General features: G+C 39.9%; 2 protein-coding genes across 6 annotated transcripts; one reads left to right on the forward strand and one right to left on the reverse strand.

Moving 5' to 3' along the window:
- Positions 1–3,227: 3,227 nt before the first annotated feature.
- On the forward strand, positions 3,228–13,879 carry LOC116313946 (monoacylglycerol lipase ABHD2-like). 3 transcript variants are annotated; one of them, XM_039614668.1, is made up of 11 exons: positions 3,228–3,346; positions 3,651–3,682; positions 4,039–4,269; positions 6,898–7,073; positions 7,473–7,640; positions 7,850–8,033; positions 9,361–9,453; positions 9,834–9,935; positions 10,028–10,097; positions 10,500–10,584; positions 12,004–13,879. In XM_039614668.1, exons 2-11 carry the CDS (start codon positions 3,657–3,659, stop codon positions 12,180–12,182), a joined length of 1,314 nt encoding a protein of 437 aa, XP_039470602.1. In that variant the 5' UTR covers positions 3,228–3,346; positions 3,651–3,656; the 3' UTR covers positions 12,183–13,879. The 3 variants fall into 3 exon arrangements, with proteins under 3 accessions (XP_039470602.1, XP_039470601.1, XP_039470603.1); XM_039614667.1 differs by having other exon boundaries at positions 4,036–4,269; positions 12,004–13,878; XM_039614669.1 differs by lacking the exon at positions 3,651–3,682 and having other exon boundaries at positions 4,036–4,269.
- Positions 13,880–14,201: 322 nt separating this feature from the next.
- rlbp1b (retinaldehyde binding protein 1b) lies at positions 14,202–21,868 on the reverse strand. 3 transcript variants are annotated; one of them, XM_031731908.2, is made up of 8 exons: positions 20,795–21,868; positions 19,946–19,987; positions 17,520–17,648; positions 16,560–16,764; positions 16,161–16,339; positions 15,892–16,050; positions 15,613–15,723; positions 14,202–15,012 (listed from the first exon to the last, which is right to left on the reverse strand). In XM_031731908.2, exons 2-8 carry the CDS (start codon positions 19,955–19,957, stop codon positions 14,884–14,886), a joined length of 924 nt encoding a protein of 307 aa, XP_031587768.1. In that variant the 5' UTR covers positions 19,958–19,987; positions 20,795–21,868; the 3' UTR covers positions 14,202–14,883. The 3 variants fall into 3 exon arrangements, with proteins under 3 accessions (XP_031587768.1, XP_039470605.1, XP_039470604.1); XM_039614671.1 differs by lacking the exon at positions 20,795–21,868 and adding an exon at positions 20,462–20,775; XM_039614670.1 differs by lacking the exon at positions 20,795–21,868 and adding an exon at positions 20,107–20,121.
- Positions 21,869–22,105: the final 237 nt, after the last annotated feature.

Below are 22,105 nucleotides of genomic sequence, written 5' to 3' on the forward strand. Positions count from 1 at the left end.
TGAGAGTTACAGCTAACAGTGACAAAAACAGCAACGCATACTGAGAAAAGTTCAGGATATACTCAAGAACTCAACTCATTATTACTGTTGTTGGACAGAAGTAAGCTCACTGACCCTTTGACCCAAATTAGACTTCCATCAAAAAGTTCTACAGCCTCCTCCAGAGTAAATAGACATGGACACATATTGACAGTGAAGCTAAACAGCGGTGGCCAGAGTTGTTTACCCCACAGAGGCCACTGTAGCTATGATAATTCAATTCAATTCAATTCAATTTATACAGTCCCAAAAAGTCACACAAAAGTGCTGTGTATTTTAAGATAAAGAACCTACAAAAATACAGAGAAAACCCCAACAATCAGGTAACTTCCTATGATTAAGCACTTGGCGACACTGGGAAGGAAAACCTTCCATTTAACAGGAAAAAAAAACCTTTGCCAGAAACCAGTTTGAGGGAGGAACAACCATGGGTTGGCGGTGAGTGAGGTGAACTGGGAGGTGTAAGAAAACAGAATTTATTTTACTGCAATCTACAATCTACTGAACTCTAGTGGTAAGATTTTACAAACTTTAACAGTTCAATCAGCATACATTAGCATCATTTGATTGTTTTATGGCTAAAGTCAGATTCGCTGTATGTGAATTCATTTTACATCAATAACAGCTTTATATGATTACAACAGGATGGATAACAGATGGGAAAAGGAGCTATTATCATGTAGGCCTAGACCACAGCATTTAAAAAAAATTAAAAATAAATAAATAATTCCATATGGGTTTTTGCTTTAATTGTAATCTATATATCATCTATATATGATATATGAATATGGTCTAAAATGGCGGATTTACTATAGCAAATGTGAGAGAGTTCATTGATTCTTAATATTCTGAATAATGTATCTTGTATCCAAAAATGTTTGAAGCACACTGAAATATTTTATAAATATTTGTAATATTTAAATGAGTGCCATTTTTCTTCTAAAACAGAATTTACATGCATTTAATTTGCATCATCACCATCAGTACAGCTTTAGTCTGTAATGTCACTCTTTGATGAAGGCCGGTTGATGAATTGCAAGTCTATTCACAAAAAGTTCTGGGAAAATTTCCATGATGTGCCATGCATGAAATTCTCTTCTGACATGCAGATTAAGGCTAAAGCTTTATTGTATCAAGCCATCTGTGGGTGTTTCTGGAACTGGGATCCAGCACTGGGTCAGAGTTGATTTCTGAGCTGTCAGAGGGAGTGGGCGTGAGACAAAGAATTGTTTTTAATAGGTGTGAGACTAAGAGTGATGTCCAGGAGTGGAGATTCTATCAAGCTCCCAATCTTTCACATTTTTCTTGTGTAGATAAATGTAACTTATTTGTGGCTCTTCATACAGCTCCAAATCTGGGCGATTAATGCAACTACATTTGTTTATGCAACACTACATCTATTTTACAACTTCAGTGCCTGTAATGGACGCGTCATTCTTTCCCTGCTAATGCTACACACTTTGAGTGGCAGTGCAAAGTTAACAGTAGCAAGAAAAGGAAATCCCCGAATGGTCATTTTATCATTAAAGTATTATCTTTAAATATTTTAGAGATTGGTGTTAAGCTTCTCTTGTAGGCTCACTCATTAGTTTGAAGAGCAGCAAGTGAAACATAAGGTGATTATTGTCAGGGACTTTATCATTAATTGATTAGAGAGTGAACTGAGAGAAAAAAAATAATTAAAGATTATAGTTCTCTTTAAGAGGTAAGTAAATGGGGTCACGTGTTAATATGAACCGCAAAAAATTACCAATTTTCTCTGAAAACACCATGGCACTGTATCATGTACACATCAGGCTGACTGACATGTATCAGTGGTCACTGTGGCGTGTGTACTCAGCAATGACAGATTTCTCTGATGTTCCTCTTCCATGCGACAAAGCTTCTTCACATGACTGACCTTCAGTTAGTATGAGCTGGGTTAATCATCACAAGATGACAGTTAAATGAAAATTTAATGAGACAGGACCTTGTTTGATCTTAATCCGCAATGCAGAGAGTAGCATAATCCTGTGAACTCAAATCTTGAGAACATGTGATACCCTTAAAGGGAAATGCTACTCAGCAAATTTGGCACAGGATTCATGAATGTATAGCTGGTATGTATCAGTGATGTTTCACTTCTGTCTCTTCCACAGAAACAAGAAAAATTGGCCAAGATGTCTTTCACTTCTGTCTCCCATTTGGAAATGAGACTGAGGATTTATCATAAACAGCACCAGATATAAAGAAATGAAAATGATTGATAGGAGTGGAGATCAGCAGAGTTTCATTTTGACATTCTTAATTTGTACAGCTGTGTATGCTCTCAAGGCTCAATGATATTTTGCCAAATGGGGCTTTCTGGTGTATATTGGACTGTGTTAGATATACACATGACAATAATTACTGAATTTATATATCGCCAAAAGAATTCTATTAATTTTAGTTGTCATCATTGCATGATTGTCGCATAAAGTATGCTGAAAATCACGTTTCTGAGAATTTTTTTGAAAGAGTTAAAGATTTGGGAGATGTGATGAAATGTATGCAAAACAATATTGAGAATGTGTATGTTACCAATCTGTATAACTATACTTTTTGATGTCAAAGTTAAAGCCATGTCATCAACACATTAAAATAAACAAATATTCACTTATTATACATGGATATATTATATATTTGTAGAAACAACATTTAAAGCACGGTTAAGCTGCTATGAGAATATGCAGTCTATGATTTTGACCCACGACAGTGTTTCCAGTTAATCAATGGCGCCCTCTTGTGGCTAACACACTCAGTGCAGATCACTGGAAAATTAATGACATTTAAACTAGAGGAATAAAATTTGTTGGAGTTGTTGGAGTTTTCTGTTTGTATCATTGTTATTTTTATTATTTGTCAACGTAAGCTAGGGTTTCAGTTAAGTAGGAAGTAAGTGGCTATGTTTGCTGTGCTGCCTGCTGGTATAATCGGAAATTTCAGTTTCACAAAGCGAAGGCGGAGACTGTGACACCGAAATGGAGAGTTTCATGTATTATATTATGACTATACATAACAGGTCTAACAAGTAGAACGTAAAATAAGTGGACAAAAACGTGAAAATAAAACGTTAAAAAATTCAATATACATATTTTCATTCGCAATTATAAATTTATTATTTGGTTATATTTGGGATTGCAAAGATTCGGAGCTTTTTCAGGTGGCATGAAGGCATCCTGAGCGAGCCGCTGGTCAGTCAGTTTCTCCGCTGTAAACAGGCGGTGTTAGAGCGTCAAACTTCGGGTGGGTCCGGGAAAAACCCAGTGAAACTTCAGAAAGTGTAATGGTAAGACCATACATTTTAATTTTATGCTCAACCCATATTGCGTACTTTACGTAAAGTGCTTATTGTGTTTGGTCGACATCTGACAGAAAAAGTTTTACCTGAGTGACGTGACAAAGGCAACAAACTGAGGCACTTTTAAGCTAGCAGGCAGTTTCTTCTAACCTCCCTATTTCTCGTTTTGTATCATTCATACGCGTCACATAACCGCAGACCATATATTGCAAATTACACGTGTTTGTGTACTCTTTTGTTGGTTTGCCTTAGCCATTTAATTCAATGAGATGTTACTTGCGTGTTTTTCCAGCTCTGAATGAAATACTTTCTTCTGGCAGCAAGGTGAGTAAAAACTGTCAACATTAATAGATGGTGTCACTGCTGGATAACTCTATCGTGTAAAGTCTTCAGTGGATTTTTAGTTATTTATTCATTATTTAGAGATTTCATACTAGACTCTACTGAAAGATCAGATCCCAAATGTCGCACAGCTGCCTATAAGTTAGAGAACCACGTAATTTTATGCTGTTGTATGTGAGAAGCTGCCGTTTTAGCAGAAATTTACAAACATATTTTATGTTTTCAATATTTCAGTTTCATTTATGAAATTTGACTTTTGTAAATTTACTGTGTAAAAATAATCCATGTGCTGTAAGCTTTTTGCTTGTATAAATTGTATGTTTATGCACACACAGCAGATCAACTCACACATATAAAATGACCACCACGGAGGGCGGTTACATACACACCTTTGGCCCAGAGCTGCCTGCCATGTTTGATGGTGTGAAGCTGGCGGCGGTGGCGACCATCCTCTATATCATTGTCCGCTGTCTGAACCTCAAGAGTCCCACTGCACCACCGGAGATCATTTACCAGGACACCCTGCTCAGTCACTACCTGCTCAAGACCTGCCCAATGCTGACCAAAGAGTGAGAGATTTTAATATTATATTAAAAGATCTGTGATGGCACTGGGATGACTGGAATGTGGACTTCATCATGAACTGGTGATTTTTACCTTAGATACAGGTGCACCATAGACTCATCAGGCATAACATTATGACCAGCTGCTTAATTTTGTGTTGGCCCCCCTTTTGCTGTCAAAATCTCCCTGAGCCATCAAGGCATAGAGTCCACCAGACCTCTGAAAGTGTGCTGTGGTATCTGCACCAGCAACAGGTCCTTTCAGTCCCGTAAGTTGGGAGGTGGGGCCTCCATAGATCCAATTTGTTTGCTTTGTGGCAGGGAGCATTATTCCGCTGAGAGAGACCACAGCCATCAGGGAATACTGTTTTCACGAAAGGGTGTACAGGTAAGCAACTCACACACAGCTGACCATCCACGTGATGTGAAAGAAAATGGGATTCATCAGACCAGACCACCTTCTTCCATTCCTCCATGGTCCAGTTCTGCTGCTCACGTGCCCATAGTTGGTGCTTTTGGCAGTAGACAGGGGACTGACTGCTCTGTGGCTATGCAGCATCATACACAAGAAGTTGCAATGCTCTGTGTATCCTGACACCTGTCTATCAGAACCGGCCTTAAGGCTTTCTCCAATCTGATAGCCCATCTCTTGGATCTGACCATACGGGCCAGCCTTCACTCCCCGCGTGCATCACTGAGCCATGGCTGCCCATGACTCTGTCGTTTATTCACCGCTGTGTTCCAGTGTTACTTTCTTGGAACACTTTTGATAGATACTGACCACTGCATTCCAGGAAAACCCCACAAGAGCTGCGGTTTTGGAGAAGCCCTTACCCAGTCGTCTAGCCATCACAATAATCAAACTCGCCCAAATCCTTACCTTGGCACATTTTTCCTGCTTCTAGCACATCAACTTAATAAGTGTTTTTCACTTTGCCTGTCAGTGGTCATAATGTTATGCCTGATCAGTGTATTTATAGTGTGAGCACAGTGTATGATATACACAACATACAGAAATCTAGAAAATTCAACAACAAAAGCAAAAGCCAGAATCAGAAAACAGTCATCCTAAAACTGTCCCAACTCTGTTCTAAGAAGTGGTTTGCACTAAATTTTTGTCAATTCCAGATTTTGGCTTACATAGATTTGAATCCCACTCTCACAGGTCCTCAAGTCCTATGTTGAACTGACTTAACCACTGCCTGTGTGGACTTCTGAGGTCTTTATTCTGCTTTATGTGACTCATTGTAGGGGGGTTGGAAAAAAGCTGTTATTGGCCAGAGTCTCCCAAGAAGGACTAGATTTCCTAAACACTGTAAACAGAGCCTAGAGGAGCAGGAGACTTTTCAGAAACGTTGTAAGGGAGAGATGCATTCTCTCAGCCCAACACCCACAGAGGCAGGCAGCGGCTGAACTAGGAAACATAGAAAACCATGCAGTGTTGTTGCATTATAGCAGTTTAGGGGGATTTCAGCTGTTTGGAGACATAGCATCCATTCACAAATGTCCTTTCATTTCTCTTACTCTGACCATAATGTGAATAAACATGATATTTGTGGAATGAGCCAGGAATTACAATTTACGCTGAGCTGACCCATTAGTGAAACTGTAATTTTCCACATACATGGTAGGAAAAAAAAGCTTCCATAGGGTAAAAAAAAACAAAAACTGTAGAAATATTTTTTGGGAGGGAATTTACCAACCTTTCTAAGCATGTACAATACATTTGAGTCAATATCTATCTATTGATAGAGAGACAGGCAGCAGTGGATGGATAGATATCCTCATTTATTTAGATAGGGGCCTCAAAATAAATGCCCCAATAGCAGCTATCAAGTGCTGCTAAGTGGTTGATCCATAGTATCCAGATTATATCAGAGATAGTCCACAGCTTCTTCTGCGTTGTAAAAACCTGGTATCTACATTACTGCATTAAAACAACTGCAAGTTTAGCCACAGATTCAGGGCTGCGTTCAACCCTGAGAGAACTTAGCAAAACATTTATTTAAACAGGAACATTGGTGCGTTGAACATCCCGTCCTGTTATGTAAGTGTTTTACCTAGAGTGTGCACTGGCCGTGATAAAAATCTAGCTAGCGATTGGGTAACACTTCTGACTCACTCACCAAAGATGACAAAACATACCTCACACCCCTTCCAATAATGTTGCACAACTATTCAAAGAAACATGTCATTCATTAGGAGTGTCCGCGGATGGGTTAAGCTAATGTAGCCCTGACCCACTACCCATCCTAGTGAGGTTTGGCCATTTTCCTTAAGTTTACTTTCAGTTTTTTTAGGTTTTTTTTGTTTTTCTGTAAAGATTGTGTTTGCACAGTGGGTGTGCTGCACGCTATGAAGTAGATAAAGATAAGAAAAATTCTCAGCTGTTTGTTTTTTGGACAGGAAGGAGCAGTATGTTAACCAACCGCATACCTGATGTGAACTTAATTTCTTCTAAATGTTATTTGGCTTCATATTTTTGGCACTCTTCATATTTAAGCACTCTGGAGTCATGTAATTTGAACACCTAAAAAAAAAGAGCACTCTCAGAGTTCAGCCTGGCTTGTAAGACTGATGATCTTCTGAAGCATCTTCAGGGTTACATAATACGGGGCTTGTCCTTCTTTTCAGATACATTCCTCCCTTGCTGTGGGGGAAGAGCGGTCACATCCAGACAGTGCTCTACGGGAAGATGGGACGTGTCAACACTCCAACGCCCTGTGGGGTTCGCATGTTCCTCCCAATGCAGGATGGTGCTACGGCTACCTTTGACCTCTTTGAAACTATTGGAGCCCACACCACTGGAGGTCAGAGGCAAAAACTACTTTGTTTCTGTCAAACCACCAAATCAGCTGGTTTTCGGGGTATTTAATTACACCACGGCTGATGTGCTGGTACTTAAAGCCTCCTGATTGTTGTTTAGTTGAGGTGCTTTTATTTTTATTTCATTCCTCCTGAGTTTTATGTGCTTGTTTGGACCGAGAGAACATCAGTCTCATGTAACAAGCAGCTCCTGCTACACTTTGAACGAGCAGGGAGAACTTTAATGAACTCCCTCGAGGAACAATGCCAGCGATGTAGTTCAGCGGGGTTAAATCCGCACACACACTACAGTGCACATGACATCGACTTTTACACCAGCTCATGACTCCAATTTAAATGTAGTTGCACATCCACCCTCTTTTGTGTCTTTGTGTGGGTGCCAGATGACATTACCATGGTAATCTGTCCTGGGATTGGTAACCACAGTGAGAAGAACTACATCCGGACCTTTGTGGATTACTCCCAGCGGCAGGGTTACCGCTGTGCCGTCCTCAACCACCTGGGAGCCCTGCCTAATGTTGAGCTCACCTCGCCACGCATGTTTACATACGGTAAAAAGTTATTGCCACATTGTCTGTTTTTGTGATATTGTTTAATATCACTTGGATAAAAAAGGGACCTTATAATGTGCAATCCTGCCAAAATCAAACTTTTGGCAAATAAAACGGATTCCTAAGAAGCATAATGTTATAAATATATATTAATCTGTCGAGTATATATTACTGCTATACATTTGTAAAAGCGACTGTTTTACTTTCAGGTTGTACCTGGGAGTTTGGAGCTATGGTGGGCTACATAAAACGCACTTATCCCCAGACTCTGCTGGTGGTCGTGGGGTTCAGTCTGGGAGGAAACATCGTCTGTAAGTTCCTGGGTGAAAACCAGTCAAACCAGGACAGAGTGCTATGCTGTGTCAGCGTCTGCCAGGGTTACAGCGCCCTCAGGTTGGTAAACTGACTGAAGGATTAACACAATTAAGACTAGTGGGTCATGTTGTTGTCGACGTTGCTCTGCCGTCACGAGTGAAACTGAGGTTATCATGTTGAACTCTGATAAATACTGAAATGGAGATTACTTACTCTGAAACACAGAAAAGAAAGGAGACTGAGAAGACTCTGTTATATCAGGACTATCAGAGCTTTTAAAAGGAAAAGAAAAGAGCTTGTGAAAAAAGCATCCTTGGTATGGTTCCAGTCAGAGACTTTGTTAGATAACAACACAGCACTGTGAAACCTAAATTGAATCTGGGGGAATTCTGCAGTGGCAAAGATGGTGATAGAAGTAAATTCCAAGGGGAAAAAGGTTAATAATGCCTCTTTAAGGGGTATGTCAGTAAATTTCTTAAGCAGTTTTTATCAGCTTTGACTAGTGATCTTCTACATGCAGATTTTGTGTCACAGGGGCCAAAAATGACAGTTAATTTAGCTGTTCTTTAAATCAAGTGCCCAAATAAGTTCCTAAAGTTGTTTCCCAATGGCTCTTGTGAGATTTGCTTCAAGAAAGTATTACATGTTGTCATGTTACCATTCACTCTGCTTCACTGAGTGAATGGGTTAAATGCGGAGAGGAACTTCCCAACGGGGATCAATAAAGTAATAAAGTATACATATTTAGAGGCATTATTTCTGTGGTAAACAACATTCAGTGAGGGGCATTGAGTTCACTTAAGCTTTTTTGGCGATTAGACCGATGAGCCGTCATAGCAGGATGTCAGCGCTGATAGGCATTACGAGTCTAGGCCCTGGTGGGATTGAAGATGGAGGATTGGATGGAGCTCTGAGTTACCAGGGGGAGTTACGGTCCACCAATGAGAGTCAAAAGAGGCATCAGAGGAAAGAAGATGATTGGATTAGAGTAATGATGTCAGCAGTGAATTTGAAAGGGTGGAAATGATGAAAGGAATAGACTAACAGCCAAACATCCATGAAAGCAGGCAGATGAGTGATTACAGATCTTTCTTATTGAACTGAAGTATGAGCGTCATTACTGTGCTTGTAGTGTATGGTCGTATTAAGCGGACCCATTACATTTGTTTTGGATTGCTTGTAGGTACTGAGTGCAATATCAGGGTGTATAACTTGTGACTTTGATCATTACACAGCATTACATATCATTGAAATTGATTATCTTAAAGTTTTGTTTTAAGCAGCAACATAATAGTTAAAATATAATAGTGATATGATAGATCAGACTACTGCTGTAGTGACTTCAGTTTGTAATGTGGTTCCACAGTATGTTTGTATTCACATTCATTTGCTTGTGTGTGTTTAGGGCTCAGGAAACTTTCCTTCAGTGGGACCAGTGCCGGAGGCTCTACAACTTTATGTTGGCGGAGAATATGAAGAAGATTATTCTGTCGCACAGGTGGAGCAACACAATAGTTATTGATTAATGGTTACAGATATGTAATACTCTTAAATTTGATTAGAATGTAATTTAGTCATAAAGTATAGCAGCTTTATTCTGTTCTGTAGCTCAGACACAAGCTTGAATCTTTTCTTTGCTAATTGTTGGAGTGGCTTTTTGCACACACACAATTTTCTTGATTTTCTCTGCCTGATAGGGAGTAGAAATTCTTAAATGTTAGTGTAATTCTGAAAAATTTGCCAGAATTTTGCTAAATCTGTTATCTACAATGTAGATCTGTGAGTCATTTCTGGAGAATCAGATGAAAAGCACTTCTCAGCCAAATGAAGACACAGTCTCCTGCCTTGATTTTGTCTAAATGTCATATTATTCAACAGGGACAGTTTGCTGGCCATGCAGTGCAGCAACATTGGCGATGGAGAGCTGAACAGACTGTATGCAGCCACATCTCTGATGCAGATTGATGACAGCATTATGAGGTGAAATATACTGGGCTTTGAATGTGATGGGGCTGCTCTAAACTCTGTGGGCCATCTCTTTAACTATGTTATCGCATCATTTTTCACTTCAGAAAATTCCACGGTTATGACTCACTGAGAGAGTACTATGAGAAGGAGAGCTGTGTGCACTACATCCACAAAGTGAGTGACAACTACCTATCCAACAGAGCTCAACACATCTATCCCTCTATTACTACTTCTGCAATGACTTCATGTTTAGACTGCTGTTAAATATTATTGCTGCTATATTTATTGCTCACCTGATCTAGCATACTTGGATAGCAATCATACATAATTAAGTCCAGGTGTGGTTAAAATACTACTTCTCTTATCACTGATGCTATTGTGTTATAAAAGTGTAATGGTAGAAAATATAAAATGTGGGTGTAGCTTCCAGGTTTGAAAAGTGACATCAGCACAGAAGTGCGAGTGATGGTTACATCTATCTTTTTTACTGTCTGCACTAATGTACAAGTACGTATTCTAAAAAATTAACAAATAAACTGGACTACTTTTTTTTTTTTTTTTTTTTTTTTTTTACAGATCACTGTCCCACTCCTCCTGCTAAACTCCTTGGATGACCCACTGGTTCATCCATCGTTACTGGCTGTTGCACGCACTCTTGCAGGTTTGTGGTTTTTGTCAAAACTCCTTCTGCAGTGTGAGTCAGTGGTAGTTAGAGGTTGTCTTTCTAACAGGCTAGCTTAAAGCTGGCTGCCATGATAAGTAGCTACCAATTTGCTCACGTTAGCGGGCAAACAAGAAAGATAGCTTGTGGTATGTTTTAATTCTAGATAGCTAGCAGTTTATTAGAATAGAAGAATAGAATAGTCACTTGATTCTATTTTTCTATTCTGACAAGCTAACAAGGATTCCTCTTAATAACACCCGTAACTGTGCCTATGTTTGGTATTTGACATGGTTTTATCTAGTGAACGTGGTGAAGTCTTGGCCAGTGAGCATGTTGAAGTAAAACTGGGTAGGGCATTCAGAGTGTGACCTTTGTTTTAATTTTGTGGATTCCTCAAGCTAATTTTTTATCACTGTTGTTAACTATGTAATGATTTCTTAGCTACCTTAGCATATGTGGCTACCTGGTTATTCAGATTTCTTCCTGCACACTGATTGAAGAAGCCAGGTTTGTTTCGGAGGGATTTTGTGATTGTACTTTGTATTGAGCTGGAGGCAGGCTGTTGGCATGTCTAATTTAATGTTAGCTAGTCATCAGTCAGTAGTTAAATTGTAACAGAAAATAGGAAACCTGCTCTGTAGTGTACATGAACATCACAACCTGTGGATTTACACGGAACATTTGATTCTTTAACATAGAAAACATGTTGTTGGAAGAAACTGAGAAAGTTAAAGAAACTTTTTTTTTTTTTTTTTTTTTAGTTTTTTCACACAAAGTTTAAAATATGCTTCCGTACAAAACCTTTAATAAAAAATATTAAGAATATTATTTCATGGCATGCAACACTTGTATATTGCAGAGGTGATGTAGAGTCTGGTGAAAATACTGTCCTCACAGTGGTGCTAACTCAGAGCAACGTGAAATTAGTTAACAGGATACTCGCAACACAGTCTTAAGTGTTGATAAAGTCTTGCTGCAGCTATCTGCTCAACACACCCTCCCCAGACAGTCTTGTTTAATTTTTCAGGGCCATGTGATCCACCTGAGCTGTTGGGTTATATACAGGGACCTGTGTGCGTGTCTGGCCTCAACCTGCTGCTTTGTCCAGCCTCACATGCGAGATCCTCTTTTTGTAAAAGTCTTTGTTTTCATGTAAAGTTTTTATGCTTCAAGTAGTCATGAATTCTATTTCTTTAAATTTTTGTCTACTTTTCTACTGGTTCTGTGTCAAGATTCAAGGTATAATCTGTGCAGTCAGTTTCTTTTGAAAAACATGATCATCTTCATGGTTGGATATTTAGGCTCGTCACAGCTTTGGCGTCATTTAACTTCTTAAAAATTGGTCTTTGACGGGAACAGATTTTTGGTGAACTGAAACTTTATACTTCTCTTTTCCTAACTGTCTTCCCCTTTTAGAGAAGATGCCCAATGTGATATTTGCCCTGACTCAACATGGGGGCCACATGGGTTTTTTCGAGGGAGCTGTGCTGTTCCCTCAGCCCCTCACCTGGATGGACAAGGTCATAGTGGAGTACACCAACGCCGTCTGCCGCTGGGAGAAGAAGCAGTCGATCTGTCAGAGTAGCAGCGAGTAGGACATGAACTGTTTGTATGGGAAGCACGCAGTACCACTCTGCGAGTTGCACGTACATACAAGTCCAGAGACAAACGCACAAAGACAGACAGCTTGCTGTACCTGCTCAGCTTCAGCACTTTTGGCCTTACAGCTACATGATTCTGGAACTTGTAGATGATTAGAGAAGACAGCCTGAGTGGAAGTGGTTAAACCAGATTAGAAGTAAAACCTACAGAGGTGATCGCACAGGTGAGTGTAATGTGATCCCAACTAGAAGTGTTCCTTCCGCTTTTGTTCTTTTTATCTTTCAGGTTAACAATAGTTTGCCCTCTGCTGGTTTTTGGCAGGTACTTCTTTATTCTCTAAAGCAGGGTGTGTAATTTGAATTCTGCCATAAGAAGGAAAAAAAGGTGGACTTTTTTTCAAGTTTTTCCAGATGCTTATTGATCAGTGATACAGGCCAGTGAACACTCAAGTATTTAATGTCTTGTTTACACATAGCTAAGAAATAGAATTTCAGATATATCCACTAACCTGCAACAAATAATATTTTAATGATGTTTTGGTTCTGTTCTGTTCTGAAGTCCTTTAATTTAAATAAGTGCATTTTCACTAAGAGGATGTTGCTGTTTATTGAAGAAAAACATCTGATAGGAATGTGATTTAATCTCTCAAATCAGGTCATGTTTTACAGATATTTTTTTGGTAGGTTTTCATGCTCAATTTTCTCCAGTGGACTATCAGTCTGCATTTAGGGTAGACAAAAACAGGCCCCACTGAACATTTCTGGTTTGTTGAAACATGTACTTGTAGTTCCAACCATTCCACGAATCAATCAATTTACTGTAAAGCCTCCTGGTGTAGAACTCTGGTTACCCAATGCTTATAAATAACTAATAATTCCCAGTGTAGAAATAATTTAACTAGAAGTGACAGGTGTGGTGGTATAAACGGCTGTTTACGGTATGCTTCGAAGGTGATAACATTTTGAATGCGTCTCTTCTTGGTCCTGATTATGTTCCAAATACCAGGTGTGGCTTCAGTTTAAACACTGTAGTGGTTTAATATTAAACTTTAGCATCAGTTACTTTTGGGGGGAGGATGTTGTTGTTGTTCATTCAGCTGTTCATTGCTGCCTACTGGATGGTGGTGTTTGCAACATAAAAGGTGAAAACAGTTAAGAGTATCGCTCTATTGAAGATGATTGATGGGGGATGGATTTTTTTTTTTTTTTTTTTTTTTCAGAATAATGAAAAAAAAAAGTCAGAATTCTTGGGGGGAAAAAAACCAAAACCCACCCCTCCCCCTTTTTTTTTTGTATTCATTTTTTTCCCAGGGCCCTAATCCTCTTTTGTAATGCTCTGTTGTGAGTCATGGTACTGTAAATTTCCACCAGAATTATGTGATTTTAAAGGTTTCAAACATCAGCTAAGCAATATTTTTGCTGTTTTTGTTTGTTTGTTTTTAACATTCTGAGCTCTTATTATCATGTTAAGGACTTTTGAGGTTGGTCAGTTTCCTGTGAGTTACATTCTCAGTGGACTCCACCCAGTCTATGTAGCCTGCAAATTATGCAACTTATATCTGCTCTGCAGAAGTCAAATGTCATGCAACAGCACCACAAACATGTCCTGACTTTTTCACTGTTTGCTCGCACTTTATTGTCTTCACTGCACTATGTAGAGTCATTGAGAATTAAAAGTAAATTAACACATTTTTATTGGTGTGATATTATAAATTAAAACCTTTCAATTGTCTTTTCTCACAATCATTTTCTGATGGGATATTGTGCATAGTGTCAAACATTACTCTAACTTGTTTCTGGATGAATTAGTTTTTTCAAGTTACTTGACAAGATTTTTCTCATTAGTCTCATTTCCCATAACAGGGGCTTGTCTGCATTCTTGAATTTATGATTATGATGTATAAAATGAAGGAAAATGTGGGTGTTTTCATGGTGCGCAGCCTGACTGTTTATAAGTGATTTTCACATATTGTTTCCTTTTGTATATTTCTACATCAACAAAGTCACGTCACCTTGCATTTATTAACAGTTTATTGTACATGTATTGACATTGTTATTGGTGCACCGGTAGCACAATGGGTCAAACTTTATTATACCATACTGAAAAGGTATTTTAAAAAAAGAAAGAAAAGAAAAGCAGGAAAGAGAGGCACTTGTTGGAATACCAGCCTTGTGCAAGAAGATGATCAGGGGTAAGAGGTTGGGTCCTGAGAAGCTGGGGCCTGCCAGTAATAAATTCACCCACACAGATGGTTTAAGTCCAGAGAAAGCACAGTTTGACAAAATGGAGACAGAACATGTGATGTTCAGAGCTGGTCAGGATTTGCTGTGTTTTTGCGTAATGGAAAAACACTGTCTATGTGATGAGACAATCACATATATGACTTTTTTTTTTGTTTTGTTTTGTTTTGTTTTTTTTTTTTTTGGAGCATGTATGCCACTTTTGATGGTCATCAACTAGAAAACTCAAACTATACGGTGTCACCTGAATGGCTTGTCTAGTTTTTGTCTTGACTGTGCTTTACCAGGACCTCTGCATTACAATATCATTTTACCTTTTAACACAGTCACGACTTTCATTCATAACTTTAGTTCCTACAACCACACAGCTAGATTGGGCATTGATTCTTCACAGTCTATAGGGTTTATAATACGTAAAGGCTCTCGACCTCATTGGCAAAGGGACTGACGATGTCTAGTCAAACAGCTTGGCTGCTGTGGCCTTGCCGTCGTACTTGGGACCTTTTCCGTCAAACTCGGCAGGGAGAATTTCGGCATCAAACTCCTTGTAGTAATTTTCTAACTCGTCTCCGTGCACGAACACCTAAAACAAACATCCACAGCTGTTAGCACACACTTTTAAGCATCTCTATCCTTCACCAGCCAAATGTCAGTCATAAATTAATTTAATATCCTGGTATCTAATATCCTGACAGACTCCAACATATTGCTTAAGCGCACCATAAAACCAATTTTTAGAGTGGCATTATGGTTATTAGATTCAGCTCTGTTAATCAGTGTGAAACCCACATCAAAATCCTTTCAGAAGCAAATTGAAGGATCCAGACCAACACATTATTGAATTAATACAGTGGTACTTGACTGTCGAGTATGTATGAAAGTCTTGTTTTAATAGAAAAAATTCAAAACCTAAGTGAAAATAAACTGTTTTTGCTACTTTTTGCCAATCAGGTTCATGTCAAGTCAGATGCTGTCACGTTGCATATTACAGCTGTCCTGCACTAAAACCAAAATATAAAGGATATCTTGGGCTTGGCTGATGGTAGGTTTATATATCAGAGACTTGAGGGGCAACAGTGGTCACAGTTTTCATTGCAAACTGCCTTAAAGTCTGCCATTAATGTTGCTCTACAAGGACTGAAACCAGTCTATGTTGTCATTGAATCTGATTCATTTGACTCACTCTCTCCAGCAGCTTGCTCTTCATGAGAGGTTTGACCACATTATAGGTGGTAGTGAAGTACCACGGCTGGTGGATGAAGTGCACAGCTTTGAAACGGGCAGGGAATGAGTCCTGGTGGAACAAAGAGCAAGACAAAGGGCAAGGAATATAAAAATTCCATCATAAATGAATGACAAGTCAAAGTGTTGAAACTTTGTTTGACTACTCTACTGTACAATGGTTTCTGAGCTTCTCCTCTAAAGTAATTCAACCAAAATAATGGATTTTTTTTCCCCCCACCTGTAACATGTCCACCATCTTTTTGAGCTCAGTGGGTTTGATTCCTGATGCCTGCTGCATGGTGAAGCCCTTGAAGTTTTCAATGATACAGAATCCATTGATTTGAGTTTCCTCGTTCTCTAGAAGCTTCTCAAGGATCACACAGTAGGCGCGCAGGATCTGAATACACACAGACAAACATGTTTTATATTTATAGTACCTTCTAGTAAGCTCCTGTCAGAGATGGGAGAAAAAATGCATAACCTTCCTGTGTAATTAAAGAAAACTACCTCATCAAAGGTGATCTCCTCATAGTCCCAGTTCTCAATGTTGAAAAGCAGAACCACACGGCCGTATTTGTCTCTGCTATGCAGGATGCCGGGATAGCCGGCCTCGATGGTGCTGCGTACGGCCTCAGGGGTCAGGTTCTCAAACAGCTCGGGGTAATCCTTCCTAAAACGCACATAACCTGAGTAGAGGCACAGGAGTCCTATTAGATTTCATTTCATCTTTGAAAAAAAATTTGACATTTTTTTTTAAACCTGGATCCTTATGATAAAATCATATGTTTGTGAGGCTACATCACTTTTCAGAATTGATACCATAATGACGCTTGGATGCACAGAGGAAGAAATGATATGGATGTATTTGGATCTGCATCTTTCAGCCGCTCATTTTGAACATTTTACCCTTCATAAGGTCGAAAGCCCTGGCCACGTCGTACTTCCTGGCACGAATGAAGCGGGTCAGCATGTTGTCTGGTTTCTCCCCGAAGGTGTCCTGCACCCCCTTGGCCAGATCATCACCACCTTCTGCCTTCTCCTTAATAATTGCTCGCAACTCCTTCACTGCTGACACCCGCTTCTCATCGGTCTCATTCAGCTCATCCTTGGCCTGCAGAGAGGAGCCAGTCCAGGAGTTAGTTCACAGATTATATTTGAGTGGTCCTGGTTTTAGTCGTGTACCGTATAAGGGTTTGTTTTCATAAATATGGTCGATGTTTCATTTCACCTATGTCCTTAAAGTTGGTCGTACTAATCAAACTATTGTGTTCTACCAGATACAGGGTGATAATTTAGATTGGGTAGTGGTCTAACCACAATTAAGAATGACAAGCCAGCTTTAAAGTCACTGCTTCCAATTTGTAACTTGTAACTAAGAAAAACAATTGGAGGGGAACATAAATGCAAACAATCCCAAGTTTTACATTTCTGGTGCCACCTATTGTTGTGAAAGGGTATTGCACATCCTAATGAAGCCTTAATGTTTTTTCCCCATTTGGAACACCAATACAATACATGTAACTTCAAAAAACTGGACATTGTTAATAAGTAAACCTTTGAAAGTTGTACATTCTCAAACCTTAATTTTATTTATGAAAACACACTTCAATTTAGTGTCATTTATCTAGCGTAAAATGGGGTAAAGACTCTACAATAGAGGGAGAATCCCAACAATCAGATCACTCCCTATGAGCTAGCATTTGGCGACAGTGGGAAGGAAAAACTCCCTTTTAACAAGAAGAAACCTGGGGGTTTTACTGGGGTTGTAATGGCATTGCATTGCAATTCCTTTGCTTGTTAAAGAGTTTTTTGTCCTGATGTGACTCTGATGAATCTTGATCTTATTCCAAAGGTTTCTTTGATTACCTTCTGCATAGTGTGGTCTGGCACGTTGGTGCAGGGTCCAAAAACTGGTCCGTGGTCCTTGACGGTCAGACGTTCCAGCTTGGCCCTGAGCGCCTGCTCCTCCTCCGACACCATACGGTAAGTTCCACTCTGAGGACAGAAGATATTATTACAGCTTGTCATGGTTGCTTAGAACATGTTTATTTATAGTGAGAAAATCTATTGGTCCAGTAATCTCAAATTCCTCAGAAACATCTAAAGCCACTTAATCTGTCACAATCTATGCATTTAAATGTGAATGAAATGGACCCAGAGACACATTATTTTTCTCGCGTGATGGATTTTTTTTTTCAGTACAGATTTAAATCCATTCAGGGAAAAACAAATGGACTAGTAAATTTACAGCTAAACGAGTGCCCAAAGTCCAAATCCCAGTCTGGATTCAGGAGACAGACACGTTGTCTTTTTTTAAGATTAGGCTTAAAATGTTCCTTTTTGATAAAGCATATTGTTAGGACTGGATCAAGTGACCTTGAATCCTCCCTTAGTTCCTTTGTTATGCAGCAATAGGTGCACATGATGCACAAAGTGTTTCTTTTTTATTCACCTCTTTAAACTCACTATGTGTTTATGTTTATACGCAACGTTGCATTTAATCATTAGCTATTATTAATCTCTGGCTCTCTTCCACAATGTGTCTTTTGTCCTGTTTTCCTGCCCTCACCCACCACCCTCACTGAGCATGGTTCTGCTGGATTTTTCTTCCTGTTAAAAGGGAGTTTTTCCTTCACGCTTTTGCCAAGTGCTTGCTCATAAGGGTAAATGGTATAGCGCTTTACTTAGTCCCTAAGGACCCCAAAGCGCTTTACACTACATTCAGTCATTCACCCATTCACACACTGGTGATGGTAAGCTGACAGTGGGGCGCACTGACAGAGGCGAGGCTGCCGGACACTGGCTCCACCGGGCCCTCTGACCACCACCAGTAGGTGGCATGGGGTTAGTATCTTGCCCAAGGATATTTGGCATGTAGCCTGGAGCAGCCTGGGATCGAACCACCGCCCTTCTGGTTAGTAGCTGACCTGCTCTGCCACCTGAGCTACAGCCACCCCAGGGTGGTCTAATTGTTTTCTCTGTATTATTGTAGGGTCCTTGCCTTACAATAATACAGAGATACAAAGTGCCTTGAGGTAACTGTTGTTGTGATTTGGAACTAATTGAATTGAACTGAACTGAAGGGCAGCGGGTGGCACAGTGGTTAACGCTGTTGCCTCGCAGCAAGAAGGTCATGAGTTTGACTCCACCATCTTGCTGAAGTCTTTCTGTGTAGAGTTTGCATGCTCTTCCTGAGTTTGGGTGGGTTGTCTCAGGCTTCCTCCCACAGTCCAAAGACATTAGGGTAAGTGATGATTCCAAACTGGCCATGGGTCTGAGTGTGAATGGGTGGCTGTTTCTCCGTGTTAGCCCTGTGACAGACTGGCGATGTGTCCAGGGTGTACCCTGCCTCTCACCCTATGATTGCTGTGATAGGCTCCACCACTCTAAACCCCCAACACCACCACCTCACCCCACTGCAAAATAAGGATAAGTCAAACTGATCTCAATTCAAAGCTACTCTAGTTGTGGTCAAGAAATGAATATGGAACTGAGCATGCTATATCCACTTTAGTCAAGATTGTCTGTTGGTTTAAAGCATTTAAAGTCATGCTTTTGAGCACACCCCCCAGTAGGCCCTGTTCAGAGCAAACATTTTATCATAGTAAGAAGGCACAGGTATGATTACCATCATTAAAAATGGATGCATTCCACTTAGGTGTGCCATTTCCAGGACCTTGACATTATGGATGTTCACTGGCTTAGTGGCACAGGTGAATGAAGCACATTCATTTTTAATGGCAGCAGTGTCACCTGTCAAAATTGCTGTCACGAGGGAGACTAACTAAAGATGTTGCAGTTTGTTATAATGGCTGATGGAAAACAGTTTCCCTGTGAGCACAAAGATGTTTATGTTTCACGTGTCTGCAGGAAAACCTTTAAGTTGCGCAGCACTTTGGATAAAAGCCGAGTGCCTCGTCATGTCAATTTAATTCTCTCACAAGACTGGGTTTTGCTGTGTGAGCTTTAAAACACGTCTAATCCACGTGAGACAGGATGCCTGTCCACCAGTGTTGCAGGTCCGCAATCAATAGACTTCAGTGTTTTGGTTAATCTCCCTCACATGAGTCCTGCAAAGCCTGTAAATACATGGTGAGGACCACTACTCGACCTGAAGCAGGGATCAGAGATTAGCAGCTAAAGCAACTGTGGCTATCGCTGGTGTCTGTAACAATGGGCCTTTGGGAAGTGTTGAGCTGCAGCTGAATCCATCTGAGATAGAGAATAGATGTTTGTCCTTATGAATGCTGTCCTGTTTGTCTCTTTAAGAGTGTAAAAGTTGAGATACTCACGACTACAGCCATGTCTTCTCTTTAAAAATGTCTTTGTCCTGTCTGGAAGAAAAGAAGAGGTAACTTGTGATTCTTATGAATCCCACTTAAATCTTAAAACTGACAAACTGTAGTGCATCTAAATCCCCTTTTATCCCATCCTCTCTGCTCTCACACGGTACCTTTTTGGCTATATTTAGCTTTTGCCAATCCTCGGTGACTTATCAGGAGAGTTAAGCTTGACTGCTTTTTAGTTTCGTAATCATCAGGCTCACAGTGGGTGTCGATGGGCAAAATGTTAAATATAGAGCAAGAAAATCTTTAATTGGTACAATGGTGCATACATATAGGCATACATACAGTATAATAAAGCGTGCAGCCACTTGATGAAAGAGATTTGAACAAAAGTTGAATAGCTAACTTAGTTGCAGTCAGTTATTTACTTGAAAGAAAATTAAAGTGCAGTCTAATAGTCTATTAAGCATTTATAAAAATAGATTAATAAAGACCAGCAACATCCATATATCTTTATAATACCATGCTACATGTTGTTGAGTAGAGACTTCCGCCCAAAGCTGTGGTATCACGAGTGCTTGCATTTTTATGACTCTCGGTCTCAGTGGAAATGCCTCAAACCTAACCACTGTCAGCCCCATGATGCACCCACTGCACAAGATTTGAGCTGGAATGATCTGCTTTTAGATACCTCGAGATAAAAGAGAAACAAGGCAGCAAAACATCCATACTTTCATCCTACTACATAAGACCAAGTCTGTAAAGCTGAGCCAAATCCTCTGCCTGGTAACAACAGGAGTTAAGGAACTGAATACAACTGGAAGCATCACCTGAGCAGAGAAGGCCGATTCCTACCTGAGGCAGACGTGAAGTAGCTGGCGGGGAGTCACAGGGGTCTGTGCGGAGAAGTGTCGATGGGACCTATGATTTGTAGTGTTGGGATTAGTGGCGTCACAGCAGATTACGCCCAACAGGCTCCTTTTTCTTTTCAATCAGTATAAAAGTGGCAGTGAGTGTGGAAAAAGGGGGGAGGATAGGGTAACCGTGATGGTGATTCTTTTTTAACCAATGGTGGACGGGCTCCGGTGATGAAAGGCAGGGCCAGGATGATGTAATGTTAAGTGTACCCTTCAGTTCAGAGGTGATTTAAGGAGAAGAGGGATTTGATTGCATTCCGAGGAGACTTGAACGGAGTGAACAGTGACCATTGTGAGTGCTGAGTCCCCAGGATGATCACACTGTGTTTAAATGCTCTGTTTGGAGGTATAATTGTGAAGAAGTGGTTAGTCTGGTTCTGTCATATCGCTAACTAAAGAACCAGCAATATCATCTTAAAGGGAATGCTGAAGGGATTAATCAGTTTATCAATTAAGTTTTTACAGATTTATTAGGACATTTGTTTCTTTACATGGCAAACTTAAATTGCATAATTTATCACATTTCATGCAAGTTGTTGGGGTCGAGCAGAAACCCAGAGAGCTGAAAAATTAAGCCACCGGAAAAGTGCAACTAAATTACAATTTCTCTGCTGGCCAGTCGCTGAACTGAACCATCTCTGTGTTTGTGCTGTTGGTGGTTTCTTGAAGAAATTTAAAATAAATTATCTGACAAATCACAAGGCGTGCCCCCTAAACCTAATAATAGGTTGAGCCACTCTCAGCAAGCATATAATAACTGGAAATGAATCTTTTACAGCGCTGGCAAGGAGTTTTGGCCCACTCATCTTTGGAGAATTGTTGTAATTCAGCTGGTTTTTTAGCCTGAGCTGCCTTTTTAAGGTCATGCCACAGCATCTCAATCAGATTCAGGTCAGGACATTGACTAGGCCATTACAGAGTTTGCATTTTGTTTTTCTGAATCAATGGTAATGAAAATTTGCATATTATTGATCATGAAACTGACCTCCCAGCCCATTTTTTGCCAGTGGGCTAGTTTCAGTTGTTATGCAAATATTATGTTTATAAGGTTGGGGAAACCTGCAGTCAGCTGAGACTTAAGAAGTCACTTGGATGAGTATAAAACGTTTCTCCCACTGAAAACGCAACAGCCAAATGAACAGAATCACTTTTTGGGATTTCTTTGGAAAGATCCACTACAAACCCCTGTAAACCCATGGCACCTTAGAATATGGGGCTCCATGGTGCTAATGACATTTAACTTGTCTTT

This window comes from Oreochromis aureus, linkage group 7, assembly GCF_013358895.1.
Source record: "Oreochromis aureus strain Israel breed Guangdong linkage group 7, ZZ_aureus, whole genome shotgun sequence".
Classification (NCBI taxonomy): domain Eukaryota; kingdom Metazoa; phylum Chordata; class Actinopteri; order Cichliformes; family Cichlidae; genus Oreochromis; species Oreochromis aureus.